Genomic DNA, 19,006 nt, shown 5'->3' with positions numbered 1-19,006 from the left:
AAGTAGCAATCAATCCCATCATTTGGTTTAAATAGCCATACAAAGCTGTTGCTACGACAAATAGTACTGACTGCTTTCCATCTGGCCAGAAGTTTGGAATTAGAAAAGACTATACATATTCTCTAAGAATCTCTGACGTGGCAAGTTATTCTGTCTATTCGAAAGGTGCTATTTAGATTGAACATTTCAACTTGTGCATCATACCACAGTAAAATATATATTTTCTTAAACAAGTATTCTCTGAGATATTTAGTATTCTTCCAGATAAGTTTAACAAGATTTTGGTATTGTTGGTTTGCTTTGTACTTTCATTCACAGATAAGTAAGCAATAATAAGTTCGACATGGAGTGACTGTGTGTATGTACGAAGTATCAGTGTCCTCTGTCTTATCCACTCTAAAGTGGTATGTTTGGAAGGCTTAGTTACAGTAACAATACGAAAGGATACTCAATGAAAAGAATACATTTTTCAGTTGCGTCATACGTGAACGTGGCCTAGTGGTTATTGTATCGGATTGATTGGAGAACCGAGGACCTAGGATTCGAGATGTGATGCTGACAAACACGCTTCAAAGTTTTAGATGTGGTTGCGTTATAAGAGTTGCAATAAATCCCACTATTAGGTTAAGAGTAGCCGTTTCGTATAACCGGTGCTTCGAACTGGTTGATTTCTCTCAGCCTGCCACTCGACAGTAAAAATTTAAGAACGCTATGTCTGGGAGACTTTGAGCTCGCCGATTACCCCATTATGTACATAGCGTAAGGCAAATGAATCATTAAACAAACATATCCAGGTAGATTGAAGTAGTTCAATGAGTTGGTAGGTCAATGAACGCATAAATTACATTTTTTAGGTTTCCAGTAGGCAGGTTTAATTTTTTTTCTATTATTTGTAACTGAACAATTCTTCTCGGTGCATTTTATGAATCCAAAAAGTGTATGAAATAATTAATATTTATATTATGATTCAACATAAACGTGTGTTATTATATGAAAGTCCATCACAGTAATATCTTATATGAAGGTTATTTGATGGTGATTATCTTAATATTCTCTTTTCCCACTCCGTCAGTTACTCAATGGGAAGCGTGAGAACTTGTAACTTCTGGTGGTTATATCACCGACAGCTCATTGTGCAGTTTTGTGTTTAACAGAACAAATAACATGTTTCTTCTCGATGTGTGTATATTTGTTTGTTTTTAATTACAGAGCTACACAATGAGCTATCTGTGCTGTGGGGTGCTCTCAGCTTGAGATTCTTTTTTGTGAATTTCGTAGAAAACTACATGGCGGCTATCTGCGCTAAACGTCCCTAGCTTAGCAGTGATAGCCTAGGAGAAAGGCAACTAGTCAGCACTACCAATTGCCAACTCTTGGGCTATTCTTTTACCAACTATTAGTGAGATTTGCCGTCACGTTATAACGTTTCCACAGCTGAAAGAATGAGTGTATTTAATGAAAAGATTACGAGTCGAGCGCTCTAACCACCAGTCCATGCCAGACCTACTCATTATGTTAATGTGCTTTTTATTTGAAATTCCTTTTACATTTTCTATTAATTCTTCAAACTACTATGGAAACTCACTCTAGTAAACTAAATTTTCAAGAATATTTTATACGTATACTTATGAAACACAACTTACTTTTTAAGATTAATTAAGAAAGTGATATTACAAATGAAAAACTTCATAAAGAATATAGAAATAACAAACTGTGGATTTAAAGACATTTCGAAAGCATTTATCTCATAAGTTTTGTAAAAAAAATATGCATTTTATTTGCATAATTCACGTTTAATATATTTCCTTTCACTCTAGTTACTCGCTGCCTCTGCTCAAGGACAACCGCCATTTTTAATGCCGACAAGTTTTGCTCAGCACTTGCTAACAAGAAAGGTAAATGTTCTAATTAGTAACAACATACCGTGAGTTAAACAATCCAGATGTTTTGTGATTACTAAATATTATGAAACTGTTTTAATTTCAATTTTCAAAAGTATTTGTAATGTAAAATAGTTATATGGCATTCCTAACTATCCATAAGCAAAAGTGCTTGTAGATCATTACTGCTTATCAGTAGCACATCCAATAAATTATGCTCCTGACAACTAAAAAAATAACAATATATTAAACTTTTTTATATATATGTACATATATATAAATTTTATTTCAAAGTTCCAAATTATTTTGTCAATTAATTAACTCCACGATAAACTTTGGTTATTGTTAAAATCGTTTTAGTTTCATCTAACTTGAACACCATATCTATCAAAGGGAAGTAGGGGTGTCACTACTTTTTCCTTTTTTAAAAAAAATTCAAGATTACTTTCTATTTGTCATTTATTTGCTATTACGATGCTAGAATGGAAACTTCATGAGTCTTACTCTGACAACAAATTATAACGAGAAGTAAAAACTTTGAGAACATCACGATTGATAGATTTACTGGCCCCCTGCTCGTACAGCGATAACTCTAGGGATTTAAAACCCTAAAATCAGAGGTTCCATTCCCTTTGGTGGGCTCAGCAGATAACCCGATGTGGCTGTGCTATAAGAAAACATACACACACACAACTCTATGGATCAATTGAAACACTAAAACATTTAACAATCGATGCAATAAGAAAAATGTGCGTTACTATTTAACACTCCTTAAAAATACATGAATGCTATATCATTATTTTTGGCTGTTTTGTTTTACCATAGCTACTAATATGGTGCGTCGATTGAACTTAAGCATTATTTAATTTCTCTGGTGCATATTGATATATAAAATAACAATAAGCATATAAGAATTTAATATTTCAACCAACTGAAACTTTTTTATTTTTAATTATGGTTTGTGTTTGAATGAAACGCTTCTGAAGAAGTTGTACAGCGAAACGTTGAGTGTCCAATTAAAAGAAAAATAATGTTTTGTTGTCAGGTTATTTATTACTAGTATTTGAGTTATACGTTGTTAATGTTATAGGTTTGTTAAAACCCAAAAAACATTCATCTTATTAGGTAGTTACATGTCTTTGATATCTGTTCCTAATTGAATAACTGCTGTGTAAAGAAACAGTCACATTACTTTAGAAAACTCCGTTTCATTGACAATTTGTAAAAACAATGTTCATTTCATTTATTAAGGGTAATATGTTTGTACTTCGGGAGAAAAAAACACGGTTTCTTAAATTATTAGATCTAGCAAATCTTGAGAAGCACTAGTGTTTGTGCAATATCTAACATAGAAAGCTCAAATAAATCTAGATTTTCTACAATTAAAGGTCAGGAACTCGTACACTGTCATTCATTAAAGGTACATAAAATGTTGCTCCCCAGTGGCTCAGCGGTTTGTGTACGGACTTACAACGCTAAAAACCGGGTTTCGATACCCACGGTGAGTAGAGCACAGATAGCCCATTGTGTAGCTTTGTGCTTAATTCAAAACAACAACATAAAATGTAAATTATCAATTTTTGTATTCAAACCTTTAAATTATTCACTGTCATTTACGATCACTCCGATATGAATGAAATTAAGGTATTTTGCTTATATTTGTCAATAAAGTATTTGTTTGTTTATTGAATTTCGCACAAAGCTACTCGAGGGCTATCTGAGCTAGTCATCCCTAATTTAGCAGTGTGAGACTAGAGAGAAGGCAGCTAGTCATCACCACCAACCGCCAACTTTTGGGCTACTCTTTCACTAACAAATAGTGGGATTGACCGTAACATTATAACGTCCCACGACTTAAAGGGCGGGCATGTTTGGTGTGAGTGAGATTTGAACCCGCGACCCTCAGATTAGGAATCGAGAGCCTTAACCACTTGGCAATGCCGGGCCAGTGAATAAAGTGATGTCGACCCAGCATGGCCAAGCGTGTTAAGGCGTGCGACTCGTAATCCGAGGGTCGCGGGTTCGCATCCCCGTCGCGCCAAACATGCTCGCCCTCTCAGCCGTGGTGGCGTTATAATGTTACGGTCAATCCCACTATTTGTTAGTAAAAGAGTAGCCCAAGAGTTGGCGGTTGGTGGTGATGACTAGCTGCCTTCTCTCTAGTCTTACACTGCTAAATTAGGGACGGCTAGCACAGATAGCCCTCGAGTAGCTTTGTGCGAAATTCAAAAAAAACAAACAAACAAACAAACAAAATAAAGTGATTTTTAAAGATTAGTTAATGCACTTCAAACGTGTGTACCTTCACAAAATTTTTAAAAGTCTACTATTATGTATGATAAGCACATGTTGACACAATTCAATGGTAATTTTCCTGAAAGGTAATGTATAGATAAGAAATGTGCAATGAACCCAGTACCTTGAATCATTACGTAGATACAATATGATGGTCTTATGGACCGTTTACAATCAACTTATTTTTCAGTCCAGGTGTTATTTCAATAAAGAAAATTGTATTGAGTTTATTTTTAAATGATATTGACTGTATTGCAATGTTGGCAAAAATTTTCTGGTTTCGATACGATGGGCGCATCCAATACGCTATAGCGCTCAGGTTCGCGAAGTAGCCGCGAGGATTATTTTTGCCACTGAATGCCACAATTTTTTTGTCATTTTACTGAATTAAAAAAAAAAGATCACTACTGAACTGAGTACTTTTTGACAGTTGTCATTCCTATAAGAGTGTTTGTTTGTTTGTTTTTTAATTTCGCGCAAAACTACTCGAGGGCTATCTGCGCTAGCCGTTCCTAATTTAGCAGTGTAAAACTGGAGGGAAGGCAGCTAGTCATCACCACCCACTGCCAACTCTTGGGCTACACTTTCACCAATGAATAGTGGGATTGACCGTCATATTATAACACCTCCACGGCTGAAAGGGTGAGCATATTTGGTGGGAGTGGAATTCGAACCCGCGACCCTCGGATTACGAGTCGAGTACCTTAATCACCTGGCCAGACCGGCCCATTCCTATAAGAAGTGTCAAAGGGAAGATATTCAATTCAGATCAGTTTATTTGGCATCGTATAATAAAGTTTTGCACGTTCATAATAACATCATGATGTATATATACCAATACATCGAACAGCAAGAAATACATACTCATTCACGTTCCCTCTTCATGAGTTTTTTGTTGTCCATGCTTTTATTTTTAAAATAATTCTTTGATCAGAAGAAGTCACTTATTTCCTTACATTTCTTCACGAAAAGAAACATTTTTGAGCTTAAAATTTGTTTTCTCTGATTTACTGTTCAACATACACGAACATTGACATATCGATGTTAATACTGATACGAAATTGTAGGAATTGTAAAAAAATAAATAATTTTCATTGAAGTACTGTTGAAAGTAAGCAGTTTAGAAACATATATTTTTGGCCAAGATTAACCATTCAGGATATCCAGAACGTGATAACCAGACAGACGTTTGACTATTATACATACGTATATGGATTAGTCTTGTGTTTTTAACAAATAAAAAGAATGCGAAAAATGGATATTGATTAAGTTTTAAGGATCACGTCCCCTTCTCCTAGTGGCTCAGCAGTAACACTGTGGTCTTAAAATACCATATAGCTCCTTGTGTAGATTTGTGCTTAACATGAAAATTTCACAGTTATCTTAAACCACATTTTTTTTTACAACTACAATGTTACATCACTATGGAATTAGAATAATTTTAGAATAACAGAATAAGTAATTTCTTTCTGTTTTATTATTATTGTTTTTGTAAAGCACTATGATAAAACTGATTACAATTATTTCTTTGTTCTTCCTAAAATCGTCCCATAGTGGCACAGCGGTATATCTGTGGACTCGCATCGCTAAAATCTTGGTTTCGATACCCGTGGCAGGCAGAACACAGATAGCTCATTGTGTAGCTTTGTGCTTGATTACAAACAAACAAACTTCCTAAAATCATGCACTGAATGCTTAATGTTATGCTAATTATTAAAGAGCTTGAGTTATTTTATTCGCTCTAATGAATGTTTATAAATTACGTGTTTTGTTTATTTTATCATATTTTACAGTCATTTTTATCACTGTAGTAGGATTGTCTAAGTTTTCTCTCTAACAAAAAAAGGAAAGTGTGTGTCCAAGCAACAGCACGAGCTTTCTGTCTGGACTGTGTTGAACTTTAATTATTGCGTTTCCACCATATCTTATGATTATGTAATAACTGTATATGTATCTATTTATAAATGGTTAACCATTTTTATAATGTTGTCTTTCATTCTTTGTTCGGTAAGAAAAATACTTTTTGGTTACCATTAGGCACCATTAGGCCCTACCTTTGCAGGGTCTCAGCTAAATCTACACGAACTGCAACAACAGCAACAAAATCTTCAGGGGTTAGGACAGCTCCTACTTCTTCAACATGGTCAACTACCTCCTAGTGTTCAGGCTCAGCTATTTCTTCAGAGTCAGGTATTTTTAACGTCATAAACAACTAACAGACATATAGCACGTAAGGCATACGAAAGTATACAGAATTTATATACCTAACAATAATTCCAGATGTGACTGTGGATTTTTTTTCTTTTATTCCTAATGTATTTTAAAATGTCAGGAAAACAGCCTATATACTGATATTCCATAAGTATTTGGTTATTAGTCCAGTTATTAAATACATGCATTTTACTTAGACTTGTATATTTTGAAAGAATTTCATAGATTAAAATAGTATTCTCAAGACGGCTAGTATTGGTATTGAAACTTCAGTTAAAATAAAGTACCCATACAAGCTGAATTGAGAATACATTTCTACTTCAAGTTGGTTTCTCTTCATCTGGTTTCTCGGAAACCTGATAATATTTTGAAAGATGTTACATTTATGAAAATGTTCTGAAATCTTTAAAGCGTGTACGACTTTGATTTTACTTTGTAAAGTGCTATAGTCTCTTTTTAGTTATTACTTAAGCTTTGTGGTACAAAAATGTTTGACAACTCAATTAAAGCCATCAGTAGAGAATATTCATTGAACAGTGTCGTCAAAAATGCCAAATAATCTATTTTATGAATGATTTATGAAGTGTGTTTAGCGGTATAACGCAAACACGAACTTGGGATCCACATCACGTATTTTAGGAATGATTTGTGAAGAGTAATTAGTGATAAAACGCAAATTCGAACTTGGGATCCACATCACGTATTTTAGGAATGACTTGTGAAGAGTGATTAGTGATAAAACGCAAACACGAACTTGGGATCTTGAGATCCGTAGCCTGACATGCTAACTATTATTCTGTGTCTGGGTTTCCATTTATTATGAAATACTCAGAATACATAAAATGATGTCCCTCGCTGAGACAATGCTAAGTCTTCGGATTTACGATACTAAAATCAGAGGTTTTATTTCCCTCGATGGATACAGCAGATGGTCCAATATGGCTTTGCTCTGAGATAAACACACACAAATGATGTCCCCAGCGACATAGCGGTATGTCTGCGAGCTCACACCGCTAGGAAACGGGTTTCGATACCCCTGGTGGACAGAGTACAGATGGCACATTGTATGACATTGTGCTTAATTTCAAATAACCAATCAATCACAAAATGACAATCGTAAGCTTATATCTTACCTACCTATTCAGAGGTACTAAAAATGCATAATACGTTGTTTCTAATACAAGAATGAGAAATCGCAATTTTTTATTTTTTTGGATTACGATTCTAAAAACATCAATAAGTGTTTTGACTTTTAAATAATTTTCTCCAGGGTCTTCTGATGCATCAAGCATTACACAACCTGCAGTTCCAAGCTGCCACTTCTTTGAACTCTGGAACACCAAATCCACGAACAGCTGTTACAGCTTCTCACACCCATGAACCCAGCAAGCAAGAGCTCGTAGAGACTCTACAACCCAAGGTTGTTTTTTAACTGTTACTGGTTGTGATCAAGTAATATTCTTCCCCTTTTAATAAAGTTAATAAATTATTTATATGAGTAAGTTTTGTAAAAGATCAGAACACTAGTAAATTAATACGGGAATTAGTTTAACTTTGATTCAAGGATTAGGTGGTCAACAATATAATTTGTATAGAAACTTTTTTTTCTTAAATACAACAGTAGTTGATTGTTCATTGACATACTATAAATAAATATATATATATGTCATATAGGCGGAAAACAGAATATATACAACTTATGTGAGTCGTAACAACACTGAACATACGTTTGCTCATATTTCATGTATATTATAGACTTACATAGAAAATTATATCGTACGTTTGAGGCTATCACAAATTCATGTTATGTTCAATGGATGAAAAAGTTAATATGGATAATTAGTAACTAAATAAATATGCATAACCATACATTACAAATACTAAACGCAAGGATGACTTCCATTAAATATCAAAGCATACAGCAAAATGTGACTACTTTATGAGCGAAACACAGCTGTTTTTGCATTACTATTTTATTTATTTTTAAGAGTTAAGTTGTCATTAGATACACACACGTATACACACTTGCTACGTCTTTCATTTTTTTGGTGTTGTTCTCAAACTGTATTTTTTGGAAATTACTACGTGTAACAATTTTATATAAAATATCACCAGTTCAACTAAAAATATAAATCTGATATATTTGTTCCTCCACTGTGTGATCTACTTGATAAATTTTTCTGGTCCAAAAACATTACTTTTTCACTTTGACTAAAATATGGTCATTATGAGTTCTTTTTCTCAAATTGACAAAACAACAACTCTCTGTAAAATGCTAATTATTTTCAGTTGATCAAAGCATAATCATTGTGTGTTTCTTATTTCAAATTGACTAGTTCATGATCATTTATATATATTTTTTATTTTATGAAGATGTTTATTGTTATGTGCATTCTAGCTACAAAAGAAAGTAGGTGTTTTCCTTTAGGCGTGACAAAAATTCCTCTCGTTATAAAGTCTAATTGTTTGGTTTGTTTAGAACTTTGCACGAAGTTACACAAGGGTTACCTGCACTAGTCATCCTTAATTTAATAGGGAAAGTAGTTAAGTAACGCCATTCACCAGTAATTCTTGGGCTACTCTTTTACCAACAAATATTAATCTTACCTCTCACATTATAACGTGCCACTATTGCATGCGGAATTCTCAGATTGCGAGTAGAGCGCCTTAACCACCCAGGCCATGCCAGGCCTGGAGTACGTTTGTAATTCCATTACTTTAGCAGTGTGTCAGTTGTTGTTTCAGTTGGAAATATCAAAAAGTGGATACATATATAAATAAGTATAAGCGCGGACTTATAATAGTAGAACTGCATTTAACAACGTTTGATCTATAAGTGAGCAATTATATTTTCTGTAGCTTTTAGAAAACTTGAAAATTTATCTTTTGGCGAATAATAACAATTCAATTTATCTTTTATTTTTGAATTTCGCGCAAAGCTACACGAGGACTATCTGCGCTAACCGTCCCTAATTTAGCAGTGTAAGACTAGAGGGAAGGCAGCTAGTCATCACCACCCACCGCCAACTCTTGTGCTACTCTTTTACCAATAAATAATGGGAATGACGGTCACATTATAACGCCCCCACGGCTGAAAGGTCGAGCATGTTTGATGCGAGGGGGATTCGAAAACACAACCCTTAGATTACGAGTCGAACGCCTTAACCCACCTGGCCATGCTGGACCTCAATTTATCTAAAAAAAATAAACAAAATATAATGATGAATCAAGAGCCACATGAAACATTTTATCTGAGATCTAGTGAAAACTAGATAGAAGTGTTAATTAATAATTTATTCATACAGAGAAGTATATTTAACTCCATTACTTCACGAAAGACTTCGGGAACATGTTCGCAAAAGTCGTGAAAAGTTTTAAACTTTTGATATAATTTCAATAATTTTTGGAAGTTGCCGTCTCCTTTCTCTCTAAATTATTTATATACGATACGATACGTTCAGTTGTGGCTCCAACTGAATGTATTCATGCAGATGTCACAAGTGACTTGAATACCTAATGAGATAATCTCTCACAAAGATAGGTATTAAGTTTGGAAATCATAACATCTTGACCATTTTATTATTTTATTATTGCTTTGTTTTGTTTGGTTTTTGAAGTGTGTGTGTGTGGGGGGGGGTGTTTTCCGATTAGCGAATTTCTCTTAGATGATTATTAGTACCTGTTTACTAGAGAATCAAAAATATCGAGTCACGAAATGTACTTAATGTTTCTCCCTGAACTTCGATGGTAGTATTGTACAAATGTATAAATAAAAAATCCAAAACAAAACAATACACAGTACAAAACGCAAAGAAAAGTGCTTGAAGTGGGTTTAAAATTGTTCCTCGGGGGAAAGCAATAAGTTTACGGATTTCTAACAATAAAATATAGGCACAATAAGTAGCCTAATGTGGCTTGGTTCTAAATCAATCTCTTATAATTTCAGTGTGCTCCACCGACAATTGTAAGCTACATTAAAAATAAAGTTAAATATAAAATGAAAAACAGCTCTTACAAGTTAAGTTAAAAATAGGAAAAAAAATCCAAGCGCCTGAGCTATAAGTCCAGAAAAACAAATTACAATTTGTTTGAAAGTCAGGACCTTCTACAATCAAATTTTAAGTTTAAGTAAAATTTACTAAAAGAAACGTTAAAGTTACTAAAGTTATTAAAATCCTCCAAAACTTCTAAAACTCCTGCTTACTGGGAAGTCTAGGCTTTATATACAAAAATGCACGTGCATCATTGGAAGCCACGCTTGCACACGCAACCCTCATTTACTGCGATTCCTGAGCGTAAAGAACGTGACAGCCCATACCAATTATCCTATTCAGTGACAGAAAAAATAATCGTTTATCTCACAACTATACGAGTAATATTTCCCATAAAAAATCATAACCAACTGTCATTTAATGAATTCATGTGACGTTTGAACCGATGGAAGGAAAAATTGAATGTTTTACTTAAAGGTAAATTTTACAGAAAAAAGAAAATTTTGCAGTCAAAAGAACTACTCATACTGATTAATTTTGCAGGTTCACATTTTTTATAAAAAATATGTGCTAATAAATGAAACATAGAACTTGGTGCAGAAAAAGCCCTTTCCGAGCAGCAATCCGAACGTTTTAGTTTTTACGTTTGCCGCTAGGAAAAGTACTGTGACGTAATAGTTGTCAAACAAACCGCCAACGCCAGCTCATTCAATGTAAATAAACATGGCCAGTTCATACGGAGAAACAGAGGCGGAGTCTGTTTTGACTTTGTGTTCTGAACAGTGTCGAGTAGCTCCATATCAATTCAAACCTACTCTGAACGAACCTAGAACAGTTACTTTTGACACAGATCTGACAAGTTATAGTGATGAGGACAGTTCTACGAGCGAAAGTAGCGGAACTGTGAGTAATACTGATAGCGCCCAGGCCGGTTGCGAGTCGGTCATACCTCCAGTGGAAGAATGGTAAGCCTAAGTCATGACAATGGTCGCCACGCAACGAAGCGTGTTTGGCAACTATTACGTCACAGTTGTAAAACGTCACGGAAACAGCCGAACGAACAAGAGGAACTTGAGTTCGAGGTCCCGCATATTTTGTTTCATTTTTTACTCGAAAACTAAAGTGTTAAAAAATATGGCACACAGGAATTATACCTAACCAAAGTATAGTTTTTAAGGCAATTATTAAATTTGTTGAAAATTCTCCTCTGCATACGCACTGTACTGAAAGATAATATAAATATTTCAAGAAAATTTAGATATTATCTAAGGAGCGATGTTAACACATTGTACTGAACTATGCTAAACATTTCCTTCCAAGACTGACCCATCCTTCTCTAATTTTAAAAATGCAAAAAAAAATGTTAAGCACCATTATAATGGGATTAAATCCTGTTGATGATGTCGTTATTGATGCTCTGGTGCACACTGTATAAGTTCCCATCACAGTAGTGGTACTTCTCATAATGTTGCCATTTGGGCTCACTCATAGCATCAAAACTATAAGGTCAAAGGACATGCAGAAACATAACTATTGGTTAGGCTAAGGAAATTAGAGTATCAGTTTGTAGCTCAAGTTCTAAAAAAATAGTTGTAAGAGTATAACGCTGTTATCCATTGTCCAATTTTCAGCATAAATCTACTACAAGTTTTGAAAATATTCTAATTAAAGAGTGTTTAGAGTCATGTGATATTCGCTTAAGCAAGTAGTATAGATATATATATATAATTTTTATTAAAACAGCTGTACAGATTGCATGGGAATGATGACAAAAAACTGTTAATCTAAATTCCATGGCGTTACTATAAAGGAAACTATTAATATTTTTACAGTGGAAGAACTACCACATACATTTTAAATAAACTAGATGGTTCTGTAAATCTACAGATCTGTTCCAAATAATATAGTTGCGACCTTAAAGCTAATGTAAGTTACTATCGAATGTTACTTTCTTACTTGCTGTAGTTTGTTGGTGTATATTGAGAAAGAATCCAATGTCTAATCAAAGACACCTTAGGTGTGAAGAAAAAATGTGTAGAAAAAGAGGATTGAGTGTGAAACTTGAAAGAATGAAATAAAAAATGGTGACCAAACTGGTAGCTAAACTTATAGTATTGATAATAATTTTACTGTAAATATTCATTCATTAGTTAACCAGACTACTTCTATGTTCAACTTGGGGCATGATGGTGAAAACAATCAACAACATATACTAATGTGCATGTAGGTTTCCAACTGCCACATTTTGCCACATACACTAATAGCTATTGACTGCTTGCGTCAAAGGTATATAATCTATGTTGGATATTATCGTGAACTATATTTCATAATCACAGTGCTGTACAAGCGTTCCGAAATAAGAAATAAACTCACAGTACAACTTAACTGAAATAAACTATTTAACCAGAATTAACTTTGCCATAATCAATATTTGTTCTGTTACTACATTCTACAACAATACACTTTGAAATCAACTGGGGCTAAAAACATCGAGCAACAATAATGGACATACACTTTCCAAAATGGCCAATAACCACGCAAGTTTGGGACGCTTATTACCTTATGCAAATTTCTGTACTCGTGTTAGTTGGCATTATAAGAAAGCAACGTAGATAACAAGACCTATTCTATTCAAATTAGTCACTTAATTCTGTGTTGCGAATAACACAATTCCTTCACTACACATGGCTCAGTTTTCTATGTAACTAAAAGAATAATGTGTATGCATGCTGGGTCCCTCACTTAGTATCAATGGTGACTAGTAAGTACTGATTACTTTTCTCTTGTTCTCTGAAAGGGATCCAGTGTTTTCCAGGACTGTTTTCTGGAGGGGAGAACCAACATTTCTTTGCTGGAGTTTATCCTCTCTAGAAACGTATTTCACAGTACAAAACTAATGTTGTAGTACTGGAACCAGCAATCAATAACACAGTTCAAACTGACTAGTATAATTATTATTAGATGCTTACATTAATTCATGTAATACCCTACTGGCCTCAAGTTATTTCTGTATAAAAGCACTTTTGACTTTGCTTGCAAGTACTCATAGGTCATGTCTAGAGTTTAACGCCACTGGGCACCTTCCAGCATGTCTAATTATTAATCTGTTAATAGTAATGGTAAAACATTCAATTACATAAATAATTTTGGGAGTAACAAGTTGCTTTGTCTCCACTGTATACATATATCACCTCGACATAAATATTTCCCAGGCTTGTTCATGGTATTTACTATACTAAATAGTCAGTATGATAGGATATCAACCTTGGGGTTGTTGGATAATGAAATCCCAGTTCCATCTCATCAACGGGTTTTGCTGGATTTGTCATCAACATACTTTGAAAAGTTACATTCCTTCTCAAAAAGGGTCTTTACTACTACTATATACATTGTCCTCCTCAACCCTTAGTACTCACTGTATTGAATCTATTTTACCCACCAACATCTGATTACCTTCTCTTACAGAGAAGCTCCTCCTTTCTCCTCTTATCTCTATCATCACATGAAAGGTTGTTTTGTTTCATCTACTGATGATATTACTTGGACAACAGTCGCTTCACTTCACAGAGAGTTTCCATCCCTTGCACCCAATCATTTCCTGATATTTTACTTTTGAGTGCCTTTTGGTAAAACAACTTATGTTAGTAAAGCTCATCCACCAATGTCACCTTATTCTTGCCTCGTGATAGGGCTGGATGCTTTCCTTCACAGTGAAGCTTCTTACTACCCCAGTGATAATCGATTTCTTATATGAGAGCTCAACGTGTCACGTGCTAGCATAGCGACTCTTGTTGGTGGATATCGTCCACCACTAGCTATTTATTGCTTGGGTTTCAGCACAAAAATATGACTCACAACATTAAAAAAACTCTCTATTGGTCCTCCGGTCTCTGCTTTAACTAGTTCGTGAAGCAACTCATGTTGGTGAAGGTCATCCATCAACACAACTTTTATCGTCTTTACTTTGAGTAGCATGGTCTATATGCATACTTCTCCTTCTTTGGTTGGTAATATTTAGGAATCCTATAAAGACCATACCACTCAGTGTTTGGATACCATACTCTGTCTACTGCCTTCATCATTCTTAGTCATGTCAGTTTCACTTGTGCTGAGCTCAGTTTCAGAGAGAGAACTGCATCAGCCCTTCTAGCAACACCAAGTTGTATATATTCTCCTTTTCATACTCAAAGCTGCAACATATTAGCAGCCAAGGACATCTGTAGTATTGCCAAAAGCTACAGAACACGTATGGAATTTCCCCAGATTTTATCACAATATCTGTAGGCTGAACTTCCCAACCTTCTATAGATTTTGTACTTTACATTATTCTGAAACATTCATTTCTACCTTCGTTATAAGTTGAGAGTTCTGACTAAGTAGGGTGTGGAAGAGATTGACCATTCACCCACTCATAGACAACAGAAAACTCCCTAACAGCCATATCCTCTGATCACTAGACCAAACTTTTACTTCTACTATGTGGTATTCACTGGCTTATTTTAAGGCTCACTGACTGTTGGTTTAATAATCACAGTATTTTCCTCAAATTTTGATCGAGAAAGAGAGGATACACAAATTTATAAATCAAAAATATTTATCTTACATAAAGACAAAACACAAGTGGAAATGTTTATGGCGGGTTTATTAAAATGGAAATAGAAGAAATAAGAAACTTTTAATTCTTTCTCTTACCAGTTCAGTGTACTCCTCTACATTGTGGACAAATGCAGTATACGTAGATTCCAAACAAAATAAAAGTTAAGACCCAGCATGGCCAGCTGGTTAAGACGCTCGACTCCTAATCTGAGGGACGCGGGTTCGAAAAGGCTTAAGTCAATGTTTGTTCTTACAATATAATAGAAATTATTTAAATTTCCCGATCGTTTACTAAAAATGTTTCACAATTTGGTGTCTTTAACCTTCTATAATTCACCAGAATGATCCAGCTAGTTCACACGTAATATCTGAAGATCAAGAAACTAAGCCTGTTGAAGTCACAGACCTGGAAGAACTGGAACAATTTGCCAAAACTTTTAAACAGAAGAGGATAAAACTTGGTAAGCAACAGACATGTAGATTATTTCAAGCGTATAAAGTTATGAGTCAAACCTAACACAGCAAATAAAGGTGATAGATAATAGGCATGCTACTAAATTTACTAATTCGTAAACGCTCGTATAATTCAACGTACTTTTTTTCAAATATAATGAAAAACTAGAAATAGTTAATCAAAAACGAAATACCTTTTACATCTTAAAGTACGTTTTTACTTAGAGTAGTTTCTAGACGAGGTATTTGAAATCAGCTTTTGATACATTGTGTTGTTTTTTTCTTCTCACGAAAAATGAATTTTTGACATGAGGTAAACTTTATATATTTTCACCAGTAATAAAATATTGACAAAGACAGTACCCGCTTATGTTTCTTTTATTTAAAACATGTATAAATGTTAGAAATGTGGTATAATAAGAAATGTACTTACCCTTTATCGTCTAGAGGTATAAACTGATGAATAAGTAACTTTCTCAAGCTGGCTTTATCAGCTGATACAGTTAAACACTTCTTGTTTTTAATTCATCAAAAAGATCGTTTTGAAATATGATGCATATTTCTACTTTCATTTATTTCTAAAGTGTCACTGAACAGATAATACTACTAACCAGTGTCGTTAAAAAAGCGATATATTTGCTCTAACATGTTTTTTTTCTTCTTCATTTTCATGCAGGGTTTACTCAAGGAGATGTTGGATTAGCAATGGGTAAACTCTATGGAAACGACTTCAGTCAAACTACGATATCTCGATTCGAGGCCCTAAACCTTAGCTACAAAAATATGTGCAAGCTTAAGCCTCTCCTTCAAAGATGGCTGGAAAACGCTGATAACTCTTTCAGTGTCAATTCTCTTCCCCATGTGAATGCTCAAATCGCACCAGAAACATTTTCACGCCGACGAAGAAAACGAACCAGCATTGACACCAATGTGCGATTTGCTCTAGAGAATGCTTTTATGGAGAACCAAAAACCTACCTCAGAGGATATTGCTCAGTTAGCTGAATCATTGTCTATGCAGAAAGAAGTCGTCAGGGTATGGTTTTGCAATAGGAGGCAGAAAGAAAAGAGATTAAATCCTCCCATAACGTCAACAATGTCATCTCCTTCAAACATAGCTTTTCCTGTCGCTGCTGCTAGTACATCCATGTCTCCCGAGTTTATGTCAACTACAGAAACGTCATCCAGTCCAGTTCCTTCAATTACTAACGTCATCACTTGTCCAGTCGCTACCTCATTTTCTTCAACCTCGTAAAGTGCCAATTTTACGTGATAGCGTCTTTTGTGACAGAATTAACTTTTTACTTCAGAATGAAACGTGAAAGAACAGGAGTCTTGATTAAAAACAAACAAAAACAGTGCTCTCGTCGTTGTGCTTTAATTTGTTGAAAGAAATTGTGTTTGTTGTTTTAATTACACATTAAAATTTATGTATGTTATTTTATAGTTGTCGCGGTTTCTAATGGTATTGAACATTGGAATATTCAACCAAACAGAATTAAATTATCTAAATATGAATATTCATACGAAAGCCTAAACAGCTGTTTTACTCTGGAAAGCTTTTATTATTTGAATGTTTAACGTACTTACATATATGTGTGAATTAAGCGGAATTGTTTTAGAAGACTCAGGGATAAAACGTTTCCTCGATTACTATTAGTCACTCAGAAGTTTATATGAACTATATTACATATACATGCATTTATATATTATATTCATAATAATTTTCAGAATGTTATATCCAACAGTCTTTCCTAAGGAAATTACCATGTGCAGATCATGTTTTAAATATTTTTTTGCTTAAATATCTTTACATTTAGAGATTCAGAACACTTACGATAATAATATTATAATAGTTATTTCTGCATCTGTGTAAGTGAAAATAATCTTTGTTCAGGCTTCCAAAGTCAATATTACTCCAAATGTATTTTTGAAACGTAAGTGTGCCGATACGTTTTTAATACGTGTTATTTATAGAAAAACTGAGTCAGTTGCTCCAACGCGGGCCTCACAGAAAGGTACATTCGGGTCGTTGAGATAGCACTTATAAATCACGTGGATGGTCAGTGTATTTTGGAATAATTACTTGTGCTAGAATGATTCATCCTATCTTCTTCCATTACTATTTTGAAATGTTGTTCATTGATTTGTCATGTAGTCTATTTGCTCTGAATTTAGCGTTAAAGCTTGAATAAGTGGAAGTAAAAGAAAAAAGTATTTTGTCTATACATTTAGATCTATTACGATAACTTGTATAATTTTTGTAAGTGTCTATATGTTACGAATATTCACTACCATGTGAATATTCATGGATATTTTTAATCTGACCAGAGATGTCCCGAAACTGAAGCTCATTTAAAAAGAGAGAGAAAAAAACGTCATTTCTCTTATTTTTACAGAAGCAGACTTTTAAATAAATGTTTGTTTGTAATGAATTTTTTTTACATTTCTTACAAATTATGGTTGTTTACGTTTTCCGTTTTGCAAGGGAGAGGTTTTATTATGTTATCTAAATCGTGTCTTTATACAATAAGCCTTCTTTAAATTATATCCGTTTTTTTTTCACATTTAGTCATGTTCTGAAAAAATCTTAGTACAATTTTTACTGCCCCAGTGTAAACCCCAACCAACTCCTACCTACCTCAATAAACTGTTTATCTACTTTTATCAAAAGCCTTCCACTTCTTTTCTTCAACCACGGAGTGGAAACTTTAACATCCTAGGAAATGCAAAGTCACAAAGAATTTGTATTCATATGCTAACAAAAATATGCTTTCTCTTGATATTGTATCCCCACTTTCACTAAATATTTTTGTTTGTTTCTAGTTAAGCAGAAAGCTACACAAAGGGCTCTCTGTAATCTACCCACCACGGGTATCGAAATCCGGTTTCTATAGTTGTAAGTCTGCAGGCATACCGCTGTGCCACTAGGGGCACACTAAATACATACTGACGATGAATATAAAGTATTATCTCTTTGCCAATACAACGGACCACGATCTTGAAAATTAAAATGTTTTGCTTGTTAGCTCCCTTCTTGTATTGCCGTATAATTTGTCTTTGGCACGCGTTTTTATCAATCACAAGTTATTTTAAATCAAAATCGCATGTTCATGTTTCAACGAAATAAATAAATAAAGTATGTATATCTGTTGGTTTTATATTTTTTGTACTGAATGCATTCAGCTTTGTTTGCTCGCTGCATGCATTTATTAGTGTTCCAATATTTAATTTAATTAAATATTTAATTATTTCATCACTATATGTCTTTGTTTTTAGATTCAGTGGTGAAACTCTCGTACTTTTGTACGAGTTCGTTTTCTTACGTGTGAGAACAAGTCGACTACTCATTAAGATAAAAAATGCAGTTTTTCTCATGTTATCATCACATTTCGTACGTCCATACGACAATGAATCATCATTTGCCATTTGCTTCAGTCATAACACTTGCATTTTAATAACTTAATATTTATGCGACATATATTATGAAACATAGCTGAATAACTTCGAACATTTCAACATTCATTGTGACGTTATAGAATGTATTCCGTCCTAAGTTGTCATACTTATTGGAGTTTCT

At 34.1% G+C, this 19,006-nt stretch overlaps 1 protein-coding gene across 7 annotated transcripts in view; it reads left to right on the top strand.

Annotated features, from left to right (window-relative positions):
- Positions 1-18,623, top strand: part of LOC143233196 (uncharacterized) — a 140,592-nt gene extending 121,969 nt beyond the window's left edge. For all 7 annotated transcript variants that reach the window (XM_076469170.1, XM_076469169.1, XM_076469165.1 and 4 more), the window contains exons 4-8: positions 1,818-1,895; positions 6,213-6,365; positions 7,657-7,806; positions 15,315-15,435; positions 16,104-18,623. In XM_076469170.1, coding sequence (XP_076325285.1) covers positions 1,818-1,895; positions 6,213-6,365; positions 7,657-7,806; positions 15,315-15,435; positions 16,104-16,681 — 1,080 coding nt within the window. In that variant the 3' untranslated portion in view covers positions 16,682-18,623. The remainder of the gene's footprint in view (positions 1-1,817; positions 1,896-6,212; positions 6,366-7,656; positions 7,807-15,314; positions 15,436-16,103) is intronic.
- Positions 18,624-19,006: the final 383 nt, after the last annotated feature.

The sequence above is a fragment of the Tachypleus tridentatus genome, chromosome 12, assembly GCF_004210375.1.
Source record: "Tachypleus tridentatus isolate NWPU-2018 chromosome 12, ASM421037v1, whole genome shotgun sequence".
NCBI classification, from domain to species: domain Eukaryota; kingdom Metazoa; phylum Arthropoda; class Merostomata; order Xiphosura; family Limulidae; genus Tachypleus; species Tachypleus tridentatus.
This window is presented reverse-complemented; position numbering and strand designations above follow the sequence as displayed.